Source organism: Loxodonta africana, chromosome 1 (genome assembly GCF_030014295.1).
Source record: "Loxodonta africana isolate mLoxAfr1 chromosome 1, mLoxAfr1.hap2, whole genome shotgun sequence".
In the NCBI taxonomy this organism is placed as follows: domain Eukaryota; kingdom Metazoa; phylum Chordata; class Mammalia; order Proboscidea; family Elephantidae; genus Loxodonta; species Loxodonta africana.
This window is the reverse complement of record NC_087342.1, coordinates 195928297-195943841: the sequence shown is the minus strand read 5'-3', so window position 1 is coordinate 195943841 and position 15545 is coordinate 195928297. Positions and strand designations below refer to the sequence as shown.

Below are 15545 nucleotides of genomic sequence, written 5' to 3'. Positions count from 1 at the left end.
GCTCTTCAGAATGCAGCCTCTTCCCATCCCAAAGCATAAGGCTTCCCTTACAGTCCTTCTTTTTTTTTCACTTGGCATCTATTTTCAATTGCCTCATATGTACATGAAAGCTGGACAATGAATAAAAAAGATCGAAGAAGAATTGATGCATTTGAATTATGGTGCTGGCAAAAAATATCGAATATACCAGGAACTGCCAGAAGAATGAACACATCTGTCTTGGAAGAAATATAACCAGAATGCTTCTTAGAAGCGAAGATGAGGAGATTTCACCTCACGAATTCTGGACATGTTATCAGGAGGGATTGGTCCCTGGAGAAGGACATCTTGCTTGGTAAAGCAGAGGGTCAGTGAAAAAGAGGAAGATCTTATAGTGAGATGGATTGACACAGTGGCTGCAACAATGGGCTCAAAGATAGCAATGATTGTGAGGACGGTGCAGGACAAGGCAGTGTTTCATTCTGTCGTACATAGGGTTGCTATGAGTTAGAACCAACTCAACGGCACTTAACAACAACAATCTTATCAACAATAAAAAAACTAGTTTTAAGGAAGTATAAAAAAGGCATCTATTGCTACCACATAATGGCAGATGGCCCCTTTACAATTTCTGCACGTGTACGGGGGAAAAGGTTGCTTAAATGCTTTGCCATTTCCTCCTGCCCCTCAGTGCCTGACTAAAAGACTCCAGCAGGAACTGACATTATACCATTACATGGCTCAGTAGTTCGTTACTCACCCGCGTACGGATCAGTCCTTTTGCTTCAGAGCACTGAGAAGTAGCACTGAAGCAATAGCAGCTGCTGCAACCAAGTGGGTTCTTGGCATCAAGTCCAAATTTGCCAGGCCGGCACCTGTCACAGTGGACACCTTCCACGTTCATCTGAAGACAGACGAGAGTGCCTCAGGAGTTTATAATGGCAAAGTTATGAGGGAAATAAACTTGAAAAGAAATAACAGGAGCACACTTTTTTTTTTTTAATTAAACAAAACAAAGCAAAACACAAGAAACTGAATATTAGACTCACATCTCAAACGGCATATGTAGTTAATCTTATTGTTAGGCTTTTATGGGTCTACGAAATGCTTTATTTATAAACAAGTATATTGCCAGGGTATTGTATATTGTTTTTGAAATCTATGTGGCGCATTTCCTACAATTCTACTGTGAGCAATAGAATTGCTTAATTCTAATGTGAGCAATATGAACGACTCATGAGAATTTCAGAAACAAAATAAAAACATTGATTCCTAGACAGTGATGCCAGGCAAACTTGTAAAGCTCAGGCAGAAGGTTAAAATATATATTTATGTAATTGTTACTGTAAAGAGTCCCTGAGTGGCACAAACAATTAAAGGCTCATCTATTAGCCAAAAGGTTGGCAGTTCGAACCACCCAGAGGCACCTCAGAAGTCAGGCCTGGTGATCTGCTTCTGCAAGTTCACAGCCTTGAAAACTCTATGGTTCTACTCTGCACACATGGGGTCGCCAGGAGTTGGAGTTGACCTGACGGCATCTAACAACAACAACTGTTATAGTAACAGATAGGTAGATAAGTAGATGGATAGATTGATGTGTAACCAAAAAACCCATTGCCGTAGAGTCGTTTCCGACTCATAGAGACCCTGTAGGGCAGAGCAGAACTGCTCCATAGGGTTTCCAAGGCTGTAATCTTTACAGAAAGCAGACTGACACATCTTTCTTCTGTGGAATGGCTAGTGGGTTCGAACCGCTGACCTTTCGGTTAGCAGCCAAGGGCTTAACCACTGCACCACCAGGGTGCTGATAGATATATATGTATAGATATATGTGTATACAGGAAACCCTGGTGGCGTAGTGGTTAAGTGCTACAGCTGCTAACCTAAAGGTTGGCAGTTCAAACCTGCCAGGCGATCCTTGGAAACTCTATGGGGCAGTTCTATCCTGTCCTATAGGGTGGCTATGAGTCGGGATCAACTAGACGGCAACGGGTTAGGTTTTTTTTTTTTGATGTGTACACACACACACACGTTGTTTGTTAATTGTGCCACCAACTCAGCGCCTGACTCACAGCGACCCTGTGTGTTACAGAGAGCTGCTCCACAGGATTTTCTTGGCTGTTATCTTTATGGAAGCAGGTCTCCAGGCCTGTTCTTCTGTGGAGCCGCTGGGTGGGTTCAAACTGACAACCTTTCAGTTAACAGCTAATTACAAACCACTGGTGCCACCCAGCTCCTTATACACACACACACAGTTACATAGAATGTGCAGCTGTAACAATAATACACCCTAGGCCAGCATTGTACTTTTGTTGTAACTGACACCCTTCCTTGATGGCAGAAACTGCTATCTACTTAAATTTCAAGACTACATTAACTACTAGTACCCAGATATTATCCTCCTATTTCCTCCATCCTTTTTTTACACAGAATTTATCTTGAAAAGATAACTCTGATACAGTGTTTACCGCATTTATACTGGATTGATTTTCTCAGAAATATCTAAGGAGAAAACTTCCTTTTTATCCTTTTTAATTGGCTGTTTTTTATATCATTTAGCAATATTAATGAAGGCTGAAATTTGCAGATAGTCTCTGTTTGTAATGTCAGTGTTTATAATGATGAAATTTTACTGCATTTTCACAGCAGTAAATGTATTTTTCCACGTACAGTGACTGCAGATTAATTAAAAAAACTTTCTAACATTATTCAGCAGTGACTTCCTTAACGACACTTGAGAACTTTTTTTTTCCAGATTATTCTTGTTTAAGCAAAGCAAATATATAGAGAAATAATTTCATTTTACCATTGAAAATACACCATTTCTATGAACTAGGAAAAACTTTGGGGTTTGGTTGACTATAAGTTCTTGAAAAGCAGTGCTTAGCTGTATGTCAATGAGTACGTATCAATGAAAACTCAGTATCTAGCAACAATTTTTCTTTATTATTGTTTATCTGTTGGTTTAGCGTACGGAAGCAAGGATAATGAACACCGAATGAAGCTGAAAGAGAACAAGTGACACAGAATCAAGTAGGAATTTCCTTGCTGTGTTCTGGCAGCACGTACCTTGCATGTACACTGGCCAGTCTGATCGCTACATGAACATTTCTTAGTCTCTGTGTCACAGGTCGTGCCGTCAGTCCCAGGCAGGAAGCAGTCACAGAGGTCGCAATGAGGGTAATTCCAGTGACCTAGCTTGCACTCTGTACATTTTGCACCGGAGAATTTTGGATGACATTTGCATTGGCCTGTGTTTATATTGCACTGGATATCAAGAGATCCCACCAAACTGCAATTGCAAACCTAAAGAAGATAAAATAGCATATATTAACACAATTCCATTTGGTAAGCTTAAAAATTTCATTCTGGTGCTTCTAGGCCTCTACTAAACAAATGGAGCCCTGATGGTGCAGTGGTTAAGAGTTTAGCTGCTAACCGAAAGGTCGGCAGTTCGAATCCACCAGCCACTCCTTGGAAACCCTATGGGACAGTTCCACTCTATCCTGTGGGGTTGCTATGAGTCAGAATCAACCTGAGCTTTTTTGTTTCTAATTAAACAAATATTAATCATGTGGCCATTATATGCTTTGCATTATTCTAGTCTAAGTAACTTGGGACACATCAGTGAGAATAACATAAAAATTGGTTCCTGACTTTACTAAAACATATGATGGTCCAGAAACCACAATGGTACGTGCAGAAGAAAGAAAATGTATTTTCTCTGTCTTTTTGTGTTGGTAAGGATTTAGCCAAGGGTTTTTTCAATCACTTTTTGCTTCAGAGATTGAACTTCAGACAAAGTCAGTTTTACCATATCATCTCATTGTTATTTCATTTCAGTTTTACTGAAACTTAGATATCTTAGAGTCTTGTGGAGGGAGGCAAGTAAATATCTAAATAGAATACGCCGTAACAGGCATTGTATGGTAGGAGAAGGCAAGATGCTATGAAAACATATAAGTTGTACAAACCAGACACAGAGAAACCAGGGGGGATTTGCAGGAGAAGTGAGATCTAACAGGTTGTCTTTTGACATTTTGTTTTGTCAACAAGCCTGATTTGAGGTGCTTTGCAGGTAAGCATGTCTTCTTCCCATATATACATAGGATTTCCTCGTTATTTATGTAATTTGATTTTTTGCTGGAATTTTGTTCAAGTGTGGGTCTTTTTTTTCCATTAATTTACTGGAACATGGTGAGTTCTTTCATTTTGGAAACATAATTGTTTTAAGTCAGTCCTATTTCTTCAAATTTGTCTTTGATTTTTACTTCTGTTCTAATTTATCAACTTTCTTCTTCAAAAACATCTCTAATTCTTAAAGTATATCCCTCTTGTCTGACTGCCAAATCTATAATGTCCTAATGTCTTCTGTAATCATCTTACTTTGCTTTAACTTTCTTCTATTTTCCTTTCAAATTTGTTCTTCATTTTATAGCTCCTATTTTATAGAGTGAAAATTCTGTTGTATGTATATACCACTGGTGTTTCTTTTAATACACTAGTGTATTTTAGTTTCTTTTTAATCCTTTCCTTAATTTCACCTCATTCATCTTGAATTTCTGGTTAGTCTTATATTCATCTCATATTCTCCTTTTAAGGCTTTCTGTTCTTGATTGATAGAATTTATATCTTCTTGTAATTTACTGAAAATGCCAAGTAGATTTCTAAAATGTCATACAAGATCTTGAAATACACTGTTTTCAGAGGCCAAGTATGCCAGTTAAGAATCCATTGTCTCCTAGTTCCAAATTTACCCTTCCTCGCTCTACTTCATGATATTGTAGCTGGACCCTATAAACATTTCTCCATGGCCAGGTATGGAATGTTAGGCTTAGTTGATAAAGGGTCCTGGAAGGACCAATAATGCCATATTGGTGAAAGACACCTCCTTTCTGGGTTCTAGTTCTACATTATTATTATTATTATAATATTTAGCATGGAAGCCCAGTGACCCAGGAAAAAATTCTATCTGTGCCCTCAGGCCACTCTCTACTTATAGCCAGCTTCTGAGTAGCTCTAGCCTGCACATACTCTTTGACAATGACAGGTTGCTTCCAAAGAGCTCCAGTCTACTCAAACCCTTCAACAACAGTGGGCAGCATTTATAGAGCAGAACCCGCCCACAAACTCTGGAAAGTTTTATTTATTTATTTTTACCACCATTAGGCTGTATGGTCCTATGGTAGCCACGCCCTCTTCAAAGAGGTCTGAATCTCAGATTGGGAGGTGGGGGGAATGGCCTCTCCTAGTCCTTAGTTCCTTTACATCCATTCCCACAGCCTTCTTTGAGGTATAGTTGTTCTTTTGCATGTTACTTCTGAGCCCCTTATAGTCCTCTTATACCCTTTTATAGCAACTAATCGGCTTCTACTAGCTAACAATTACTTCTACTCTAATCTTCCTGTTTAGAAATTTCTATTTTTACTTTTTCCGTGTAGTTTGCCCATAACCCAGCTCTTTATGTTGCTGCTTATTATCCCTCTCAGATCTAAGCTCTGTGGAACCCCATCCTCACAGTACTGTAACTTGCCAAATTCCCAGATTCAAATCTGGCTGAATTTCACTTTGTATATCTCACACTTTTACCACTCACCTTAATTCTTATATCCACCACTACCAGGGGTATTCTTGCTTCTGCTCTTAACAACAGTAGTTTACTTATGGAACTACTCTTTCTAGGATGTGATATACGACCACCTGTTTCTCCTCTACTCTTTCCTGCTCAAATGTTTGGTGAAATGCCTTCTTACATTCTAATATTAAAATGAATGTCAGGCTTAATTTTTGATGCTTTTAGGTTTGGTATTTTTTGTCTTCACTGATATCTAGTAAAAAGACTGAAGTGTGAGTTGCTAGCTAGAAATTATTTTAAACCCATAGATCCAAAACATGATTATTTATTATATTACAAAAGTGGACATACCTTCTAAGGTATGGAATAACTCACTGCTGTCTCCCGAATAACTCTTCCTTATAGAATATCAAATATAGATTAAGATTACAAAATTAGAATTATTGACTCATTTACTTAAATAAATTTTCCTTGCCAATCACTTTGAGTATGTATTGGCTCAAACAAAATAGGCCATAATCAGAAATGAAAACTATGATACATTGTGAAAACTATAAACCAAACCAAAAAAACCCAAACCTGTTGCTCTCTAGTCGATTCTGACTCATAGTTACCCCATAGAACAGAGTGGAACTGCCCCATAGGGTTTCCAAGAAGTGCCTGGTGGATTCAAACTGCTGACCTTTTGGTTGGCACCGTAGCTCTTAACCACTACACTACCAGGGTATCAAGTAATAAATAAAAACAATCTTGTCAGGCATCCTTTGAATAACTAAAATTTGTAATGTCAGTCCCACAATTTACTGCATAAACCAAAGCACTAATTCTTAAGGAATGGTTGGTACAAACAGACATTGGGACCTTTCCATATCAGAAAGTTTACTTGGGAAGATATCGTGAAAGATAAATGAGACCATTAACCATATGTTTAGATAGCACTATAACCAACATGAAAACTTAAATCATAATTAGACATAGTGTTTGTTTAGCAATAGAGAATTTATGCACTATTCCCCTGCTAGTGCAGGATGGCAGGCTTTGTATTCTACTTCAATAAAAGCTCAAATGATGTGTGTGCTCAGAGCTCAGCACAGAGAAATTATCCATGACACAAAGAAAGGGAAGGTATAAATCTCACTCAAATCACTGTTCATTTAGATTATAGTCACCCTAGTTTTTTAAAGAGTAGAATATATGCTCATAAATATTTTTCTTATTGTTCATAATGTCTAGCTATTCAGAAATTTAGATTTTTAACAGTGGCTTAAAGTAATCCAAGACATTTTAATCAACTTCAATAATATAAATGCTTAATCGACGATTTGGAAAACTAACAACGTTAAGCACATAATTAGGGTTTTTCTTTTTTGTGGGGGATTGTTTGTTTTGGGGAATTTGCTCTATATCCCATTCTGATTTACATTATGAAAATTAGACATCAGCTTCACTTTTAGGAGTTCATTAGAGTTTGGCCATGTGACTAGGATTTTGACGATAGAATGGAAGCCTCCTAAGTTTCTTTATGTTTATTCATGAGTCAAATTAGTAGGAGAGATATTTGGCTTCAAAGTTGGAAATCTAAAAAGTCAGCCCTAGTAACTTATGGCATTTTTCAACTAAAAAACTGAATATCTTGAGGAATTTTGTTTGTTTCTAAAAATACTGCTGGGTGGAACTTCAAGCTCCATACTGCCACTGACGACAAAAAATGAGAGTCCTTCTAGTTTTCATTTTCTCTAATCACTTGTCTAATTAGTCAAATATCTGAATTTACTTGCCCTATCACTGGTATTCCTGCTCTCCTCCATGGTTTCTAGATCACCATACTCAGATGTTTTATCAGACATGTAAAAATGGTTGGATTCTACTGTTTTGTGTATGATAAGCAGAGAAAACTAGTGTGAATCTCTAAAGAGCATTACCATGGGTCCAAAGAGGCTACATTTGCTCATCACGTTCCAATATTCCTCAGCCAAATATGATCAGTTGGAAGGATTCTCACATCAGCAATGCCCTGATTTATTTAAAGCTCATAAATTTAATGGACACAGTTAAGCCCTAACCATCTTGGCCTTCGGCACTGCATTTGGCACTGAACATTCTCTCCTCTGAACATTCTCTCCTCCTTAGATTTTACAACACTTACATGGTTTACCTGCTCTTTTTTAAGCTGTTGCTTCTCAATTTTCCATGAAGGATCTTCATTCCTTGGCCATCTTTTAAGTGCTCCATTTCGACCCTCTTTTTTTTGAAATTTATACATTCCCGGAGGATTCTAATTACTTACATATGATCAATGTATGTAAATTTCTAACACAAACATCCTTGCTGAACTCTAATTCCACATTTCTAATTTCCTGCTAGGCAAGTGTCCCAGAGGTACCCTACACTCAGGATGTTGAAAAGTTAAATATCTGTTTCTTTTCTGTCAGTGAAGAATTAGCTCCTAGAATAATTTCTCTCCTGCCATAAAAAATGGTAAACCAAATAAATATAAATAATGGTGTAAATTTTAAAAATAACAACAGTTTTCAGAGGCAGGATATTAGGAAGCACAGGACTGTGATTTCTGACTAAAGAGAAATAAAGTTGCAAATGGGGGCTGTTTCTAGGTTGCAACTCAGAGTGGAAGAACTGGAACAAGACCCAGCACTACAGCTGAGTGGAGAGTCAGACAGTGAAGTTTGGAGAGGCTGAGGTAGCTAGAATTTACGGGGCAAACAGAATTTGTGTCTAAAATGGAGGGCTTTGCACATAGACAGAACTCCAGAAGTTGGCAGACAGGTTCTTTTGAGTTTTTAGCTGAGTACTAATGTGTGAATGTATGAGATGAAATTCCATGAAGTTGGGGGAAAAAACATTGGAAAACTCTAAACTGAAAAAATTCCCAGATCTCAAAGAAAGATGGACATAATTCTACTACAATCACATGATATTCATAGTTTTATACGATGGTGTAATATAATTTGAGTTCTGTGATGTCCAACTGCAAAACTCTGCCAGCAGAGAACTTTAAAGTCTTACCAGGAGAAATAAAGTTGATTACTTACCTTACATCCACTGATAATGCTGTAGCCCCAGGTGTTGGGTACGCATTTAGAACATTTCTCTCCAACAGTATTGGGAGGGCAAATGCATCGACCAGTCTTGGGGTCACAATTATTACCCAGATGAGCACAGTCACAAGCTTCACAGGTGGAAAGGGGAGAACAAAGAAGAGCAAAAAAAAAAAAAAGCAACATTTGACATAAAATATTATTGTGGAGGTTTGTGTTATCTTATTTTCCACACTACGTTTAAGACTCCTTGAAAATAAAAAACTAAGTTCATTCATCTTTATATCATAGTACAGTGTATTTCTCAAAGCAGTTGTTCAGTAGATGCATGTTGTATTTAATTTAATGAGTTCAAAAGTTAAAGCATTTCCAGCTTTTCAGATACGTTTAGGAAAAGGAAGACCAGTGTATCAGATTCCATGCTAATTGTATTACCTAGGTGCTAGAAAGTTAAAATTTTGTTTCTATGTTTAAGTTCATTACTAAAGTCTCTATGCTATATAGACTAACTTTTCCTGCCTGTGGATGGCCCTTATTTGCAACAAAAAGTCAATAAGCTTAATAGGTTTCTTAAATTACAATATCATGGATGTAATCACAAATGCCACACATCAGGATAATCTAGTTTTGCAAATATTTAAAAATAGGTTATAGACACCACCAGTATATGAAAGATATCTGTTGAGTTTTATTTACCACCTGCCTTATTTCTTTCCAATACCTTCTTCATTTACTTTGATATGTTGTGACACATGAAGAGGGCAAAATTCATCATTATTCACTGCATTTCCTCAAAGGATGCAAAGGTAAGGTTCGAAGAGATAGTCAGGATCATCCAAGATAAAGAGTGTATTTCACTTATTCATTACAACTGACCAAGCTACTAAGCTATAGACCTTTTGATTGGTATATAATGATTAAATCATTTTAACTGAATACATTAGGATATTTGATTAAGTTAGCTTTTTAAGGGATCACAGTTATCACTGCTCACAGCATTCCATACCAGCTGTGAAAAATGTTTAACACAATGCTTGACACATAATAAAAAATTTGGCACTAAATAAATGTTAGTAATTGTTGTTTTTGTTACTACTATTGTCATTGCTAATTTTAAGTCAAAGGATTTATTTTATATGTACCATTCATTAAGAAGAAAAAATAGTTAACTTTATATTTAAATTTATGTGTTGAAGAATGTCTTATGTCTTAAGAGAGTTCAAATCATTACTCACGAATAGAAATTCTCTGAATAGTTTTTCACTGGAATTATAATACCAAATGGGAAAAAGATCTGATTAATTAGCTAGTTTCTCCCTGCCAAAAGATAGAATGTTTACTAGGATTAATAATACTCATACAGAAATAACGATAAACACTTACGTAACACTTATGTGCCAAGTGCTATTTTAAAAATATTATAGCCATTAATTAAACTAATTCTCACCAAACCATATGCAGTAGATACGTAATTTAATAGATGCATTTTGCAGTGGGATAGCAAGGCTAAGTCAACCAGTCAAGGCGACATAACCACTTCCTGGTGGAGCCACTAGATAAATCCAGGTCGTCTGTCTCAAGTCATGGCCTCAACTACGCTATTCTGCTTGTTTCATGCTTTTTTTTTTTTTCCTGTTCTGTTTCTATGGGTTAGAATGCTTACTAAGTCCACACGTTATCACCATTTCATAATTTTAAATAATATTTTGGCCCCATTTATAATTTCTTGTAGTGGATATTATTTGAATATAAAGTTCCATCTCATTAATTAATTTCTTGTAGTGGATATTATTTGAATATAAAGGTCCATCTCATTAATTCACATTAAGTGAAAATGTTAGTGAGAATTTGGTTTAAAGAACAGAACAGAGTATATTTTAAAATGCAGCTTTAAAATTTTTTAATATATAAGATATTGACGATTACAAATGGATTCCGTGAGGATCTACGTTTACGACATGTAGAATAATTTGTAATGTGACTTTATGATAAAAAGTATAGCGAAAGTTCTTGAGAATATCTGAGTAGTATTGGCTCTTCAAGTAATTTTAAGCGTTATTCCTGCTGTTTCTGACATAAATTTGCTACAATAAATTTTTTTTTTTTTTTTTTTATGCTACAATAGTCGACAACAATGTCTTAAAATCTTATCAAGTGTTTATCATGTTGCTGAGGGTACAGGAGAATTATCAAGGCTGAATCAGTGAGTTTAGTAAGCAAAGGTCACATTCAACTTAGTGATTGTAGGAATAAGGGCCAGCTCTAAGTGAAACTCATTGCTGTCGAGTCAATTCCAACTCATAGTGACCCTATACCACAAAGTAGAGTTGCCCCATGGAGCTTCCAAGGAGCACCTGGTGGATTCGAGCTACCAGGTTTTTGGTTAGCAGCTGTAGCACTTAACCACTATGACACCAGGGCTTTCAGTTCTAAGTTAGCAGCATATAAATTAAGGTTAACATTCAATCTTTATTCCATCTATAGTGTGCTATTTCTTATTTTCTTCAGTCAATATTTATGGGAAGGCTGGGGCTAGACATATGAAAATACTGCTTAAGGCAATCATGGTTGGAGACCCCCTTGCCTGCATTTTCTCATGAACTAAAAACTATCTAGAGCCAACCTGTTTCTCTCTCAGAACATCACAGTTTTCAATGCTCCTGAAAATAGATGAAAACATTTTTTTAACTAGAAAAACAAAAAACTTCTGTTTTCCTTATCCCAATTTTTTTTTTTTTTTCCCCAAAAGGAAAGGGAAAAATTTAACTGTAATAGCTTAGGAGTAGAGCTAAAGAAAGCTTTAAAAACAAACAAGCAAACAAGCAAGCAAGCAAACAAACAAACACACAAACACCATTGCTATTGAGTCAATTCTGATCCATAGTGACCTTATAGGACAGAGTACAACTGCCCCATAGTTTCCAAGGAGCTTCTGGTGGATGCAAACTGCTGACCTTTTTGGTTAGCAGCTGTAGCACTTAACCACTATGCCACCAGGTTTTCCAAGTTAGCTTTAGCACCCAGAAAAAAAGGAATATTTGACTTTTAAGCTGTAGCCACCTTGAGGGACTGGCTGAATTGAGGTCATAGTCAGGAAGGGACACAAATCGGGATTTGCTGAGGCTTTTTATCAGTTTTTTATTACTTGCAACCACAGTTACTTCAAAACCAAAAAACCCACTTACAAGGCACTATTTCAAGTTGCTGGAGCCCTGGTAGCAGAGTGATTAAGAGCTTGGCTGCTAACCAGAATGTTGGCAGTTCAAATCTACCAGCTGCTCCTTGGAAGCCCTATGGAGCAGTTCTACTTTGTCCTATTGGGTCACTATGAGTTGGAATCAACTCAACAGCACATAACAACAACATTTCAAATTGCAATGTATTACATTTGTTAATTAATTTGAATTATTAAGTATATAATTACTTATCTAGTCGAATATTTTGTATCATACATTTGTTGCCAATGTGCACTTCCTTTAGCCTCTGGGAACTATGAAGAACAAACTGTTACAGAAGACAAGACACCAACCCAGAGGACAAGTACATAGGAGTTAAGTCTTATTTACAGACCTGTGCATCCTCCTTCTTGGAATTTGAAATAGCCATGGGCACAATGGTCACATTTCTTTCCTGTTACTCCAGGCTGGCACCAGCATTGTCCACTCTCTTCACAATCAAAAGATTTAGACCCGAAGGAATTACAGTTGCAGGGCACACACCCCCTTGCTGACTGTAGGCCGAAAGTTTCAGGCTGGCGTAGAAGACAATGGAGACAAATTACATTTAAATTAATTAATTAGCAATAAAATACAATGCACAGCACCAAAAGATCAGGCAGAAAAAGAAGAATCTATGGGTTATCAGGGTTCTTCTTTGAAGTTATTACAGTTGGGTTGTCACTTAATATAATGGACTTTTCTAGTATGTCCAAAAAAACTCATTGCCCTCGAGTCAGTTCTGACTCAAAGCAACCCTACAGGACAAAGGGCTTCCAAGGGGTGTCCAGTAGATTTGAACTGCCAACCTTTTGGTTAGCAGTGGTAGCCGTTAACCACTGGGCCACCAAAGAAGCGTTCAATTACTTTAAAATCCCATTGGGGCTAATGACAGAAGTAGGGCACTATCTTTCCTTCTGTTAGATTTTCACCAGCATTTCCCTATACTTCCCAAGGTTCTATCAGCAATTTGGAAATAATCTATGGGGTGGTAATCCCAGTTTTATTTGAAAAATTTACTTGCTTCATCCCTAATTATTTGAACTGATTACTTTCAGATCATATTAACTTTTTCTACTTGGTAAAAATGTTCTCAATATTATTGACCAGCAGCTTAAAATTAAAATTTATTTTCCCCTTATATTTTATCTACTTTTTGCCATATATCTATAAATAATTCTAGCTGCCATCATAGGAATCACATTATAAATGTAACTCACAGGTTACGCCTACACTGACAAAACAATTGGTTACACAAACATCTAGTTTTTGAGGAGCTTATTGCTAACAATGCAAGCTGATTTGTGAGAAAGTGTATAAAGAACCAGATTGAGAGAGGTGAAGGGAAACTTTCATTCTCTTATGACTTCCTCTTATGTATATGTTTGTAACAAGCTATAGTCAGGTCTGCATGACTAGCTTGGGCTGAGTCTCTTGCAATACATATTATCAGGCCTAGAGTGACTATGTTTAAAAATGCTGATGGATTAAAAATCACTCCTAGAAGAACAATGAAAAGCTTATATTCTATGTAAAGTAGGTCTTTTTAAATAGAAAGTATGTCACATTATTATGATATTTTAATCCGAAAAATTAGTCTTAATAATTACTTCTTTGTAAAAATAATTCCTATTTTGGAAAATTAGACTTAATAATTACTTCATGGTAAAAATAAATCTTGCCTCCTAATGGGAACCACCCAAAGAGAACTGAATAAGCCTCATTCTGTGCTGTTGCCATTCGTGTTAATTATCCAACACAAATGATAGAAAACAAAATCACACTCAAAACTAGGCTTTTAAAATGACCATAGCTAATAATAGTTTTATTTCCTTTAAGTAAATGGTTTGATGGAGTTTTAGAATCATTCAGTCTTTATATTTACTGCTGACTCATTTTTATTTCTAATTCTAATCCAGATTTCATTATATGATAAAATAAGAAATTGTATAAGTATTGTAACAAATGCTGTAATACATTATTTTGAAATTAAATTCAACTGCATAAAGCAAAATAAAAAAATAAAGCATTTTTATTTATATAATGGAAATCAATGTAAAATTCCAGATGCCTGTCCTGGGGAAATAGTTAGAAACTGGGACAAAGGTTAACACACATGCATGGCCGTTGCAGCATTATTCATCACAGAAACTGTAGGGACACTTCCATGGTCAATGTTATAATTATAAGTTGAATAAGTTATGATGCATTCATGCTATGAAATGATATATAATCATTAAAATCCTGTTTTGAAGCTGTTTTAATGATACAAATATGTTTAGGATATAGCATTAAGTAAAACTTTTAGAAGCAGGATACAAAATCATATATGTGCTATGATTCCAATTACATACTATGATTCTAATTACATACCTATAAAAACAAAAATCCCACATAGACACAAAATTGAAACATATATCATAGAAAAGTGACTAGAACATGTGTTAAAACTTTTAATCTGAGTAGCAGATATCTACTTTACATTAGTCTTTATTTCCTAGATTTTCTTCACTTAGAATATATGTATAATGCATAAATATATATGCATATATAAAATGTATCAACCAAGAAAATACTAAAGGAGCTTCTAAGTCATAGTTATCATTAAAAAAAAAAATCCAAAGCAAATTATGTAAGGAAGTACATAAGAAGAAATGTCTCTACCATACTTTTCAAGTATTTAAATAATGTAGTTTTAAAAGCTGGTCACAACAAACTAAATACTACAGAAATATCAAAATTTTAATATATTTGGTATTCAAAAATTTATTTCCAAGGCTATGGAAAACACACTTGGTAAATAAATTTAAGGAGCAAACATCCCTTGTCAGTAACTGAGATTAACTGATATTAATGAGGTATTAGTGCCAGTCAAGTCTCAGTAGGAAATTCTTCTTACTCAGAGTAATAATAATAACTAGCACTTATATAGTGCTTACTGTATGCGAAGCACTGTTCTAAAGCCCTTTACAAATATGAACTCATTTAATCCTGAAGAAAACCCTGTGACAGGCATTATTATCACCACCATTTGAGGCTCGGAAAGGGTAAGTGAGTTGCCTAAGGTCACCCAGTCAGTTGTGGAGTCAGAATTCTACATCAGACAGCCTGGCTTCAAAGTCTGTGTGGCCTTTATTAAAGATACTTCCTTGGGATAAAAAAAGTGTCAGGACAAAAGATTGCTTTGTGCAAAGTAGGAAACGGGCATGAACGAGGGGGTTTATTTTCTGCTAATTTCATACTTTGGAGATGCTTTGATCAGTTACTGCCCTTTCTTTTACCTTAAGTTCATTTGTTGTTTTAAGAGAAACAAATGATTTTAAAATATTTCATTTAATAACAATAGTAATAATACCTAATATTTACTAAGAACTTTCCATGTGCATGTCTTATGCGCTGTTCCCACTACTACTCTGAAACACCCCTGGAGATACCTCAACAGATTTCCCTGCAAGAGAACCTGCAGTGGGAGGGTAGATGATTAACAACCTAGTTTCATCTCTTCAGGTTCACCACAGGAGCAAAACCAGGTCATGCTTATTCCAGCCAATGACTGATATTACAAGGAACTAGAACCTTCCTGCTCAATGAGTTGGAATTGACCAGATGGCAACAGGTTTGGTTTTTGTCTTTTTTTTTTAACTTCATGTATGTTGTACATTTTTATGGTGTATGAAAATGTGTTTTTTGTGTTTATTATATAAACCAAAAACAAAACAA

At 35.9% G+C, this 15545-nt stretch overlaps 1 protein-coding gene across 1 annotated transcript in view; it reads right to left on the bottom strand.

Moving 5' to 3' along the window:
- Nucleotides 1–15545, bottom strand: part of LAMA2 (laminin subunit alpha 2) — a 559790-nt gene that overhangs the window by 231381 nt on the left and 312864 nt on the right. The window contains exons 21-24 of the mRNA XM_064294826.1: nt 12181–12361; nt 8605–8741; nt 3049–3285; nt 740–883 (exon numbers count right to left, since the gene is read on the bottom strand). Of these exons, the coding sequence (XP_064150896.1) occupies nt 740–883; nt 3049–3285; nt 8605–8741; nt 12181–12361 (699 nt within the window). The remainder of the gene's footprint in view (nt 1–739; nt 884–3048; nt 3286–8604; nt 8742–12180; nt 12362–15545) is intronic.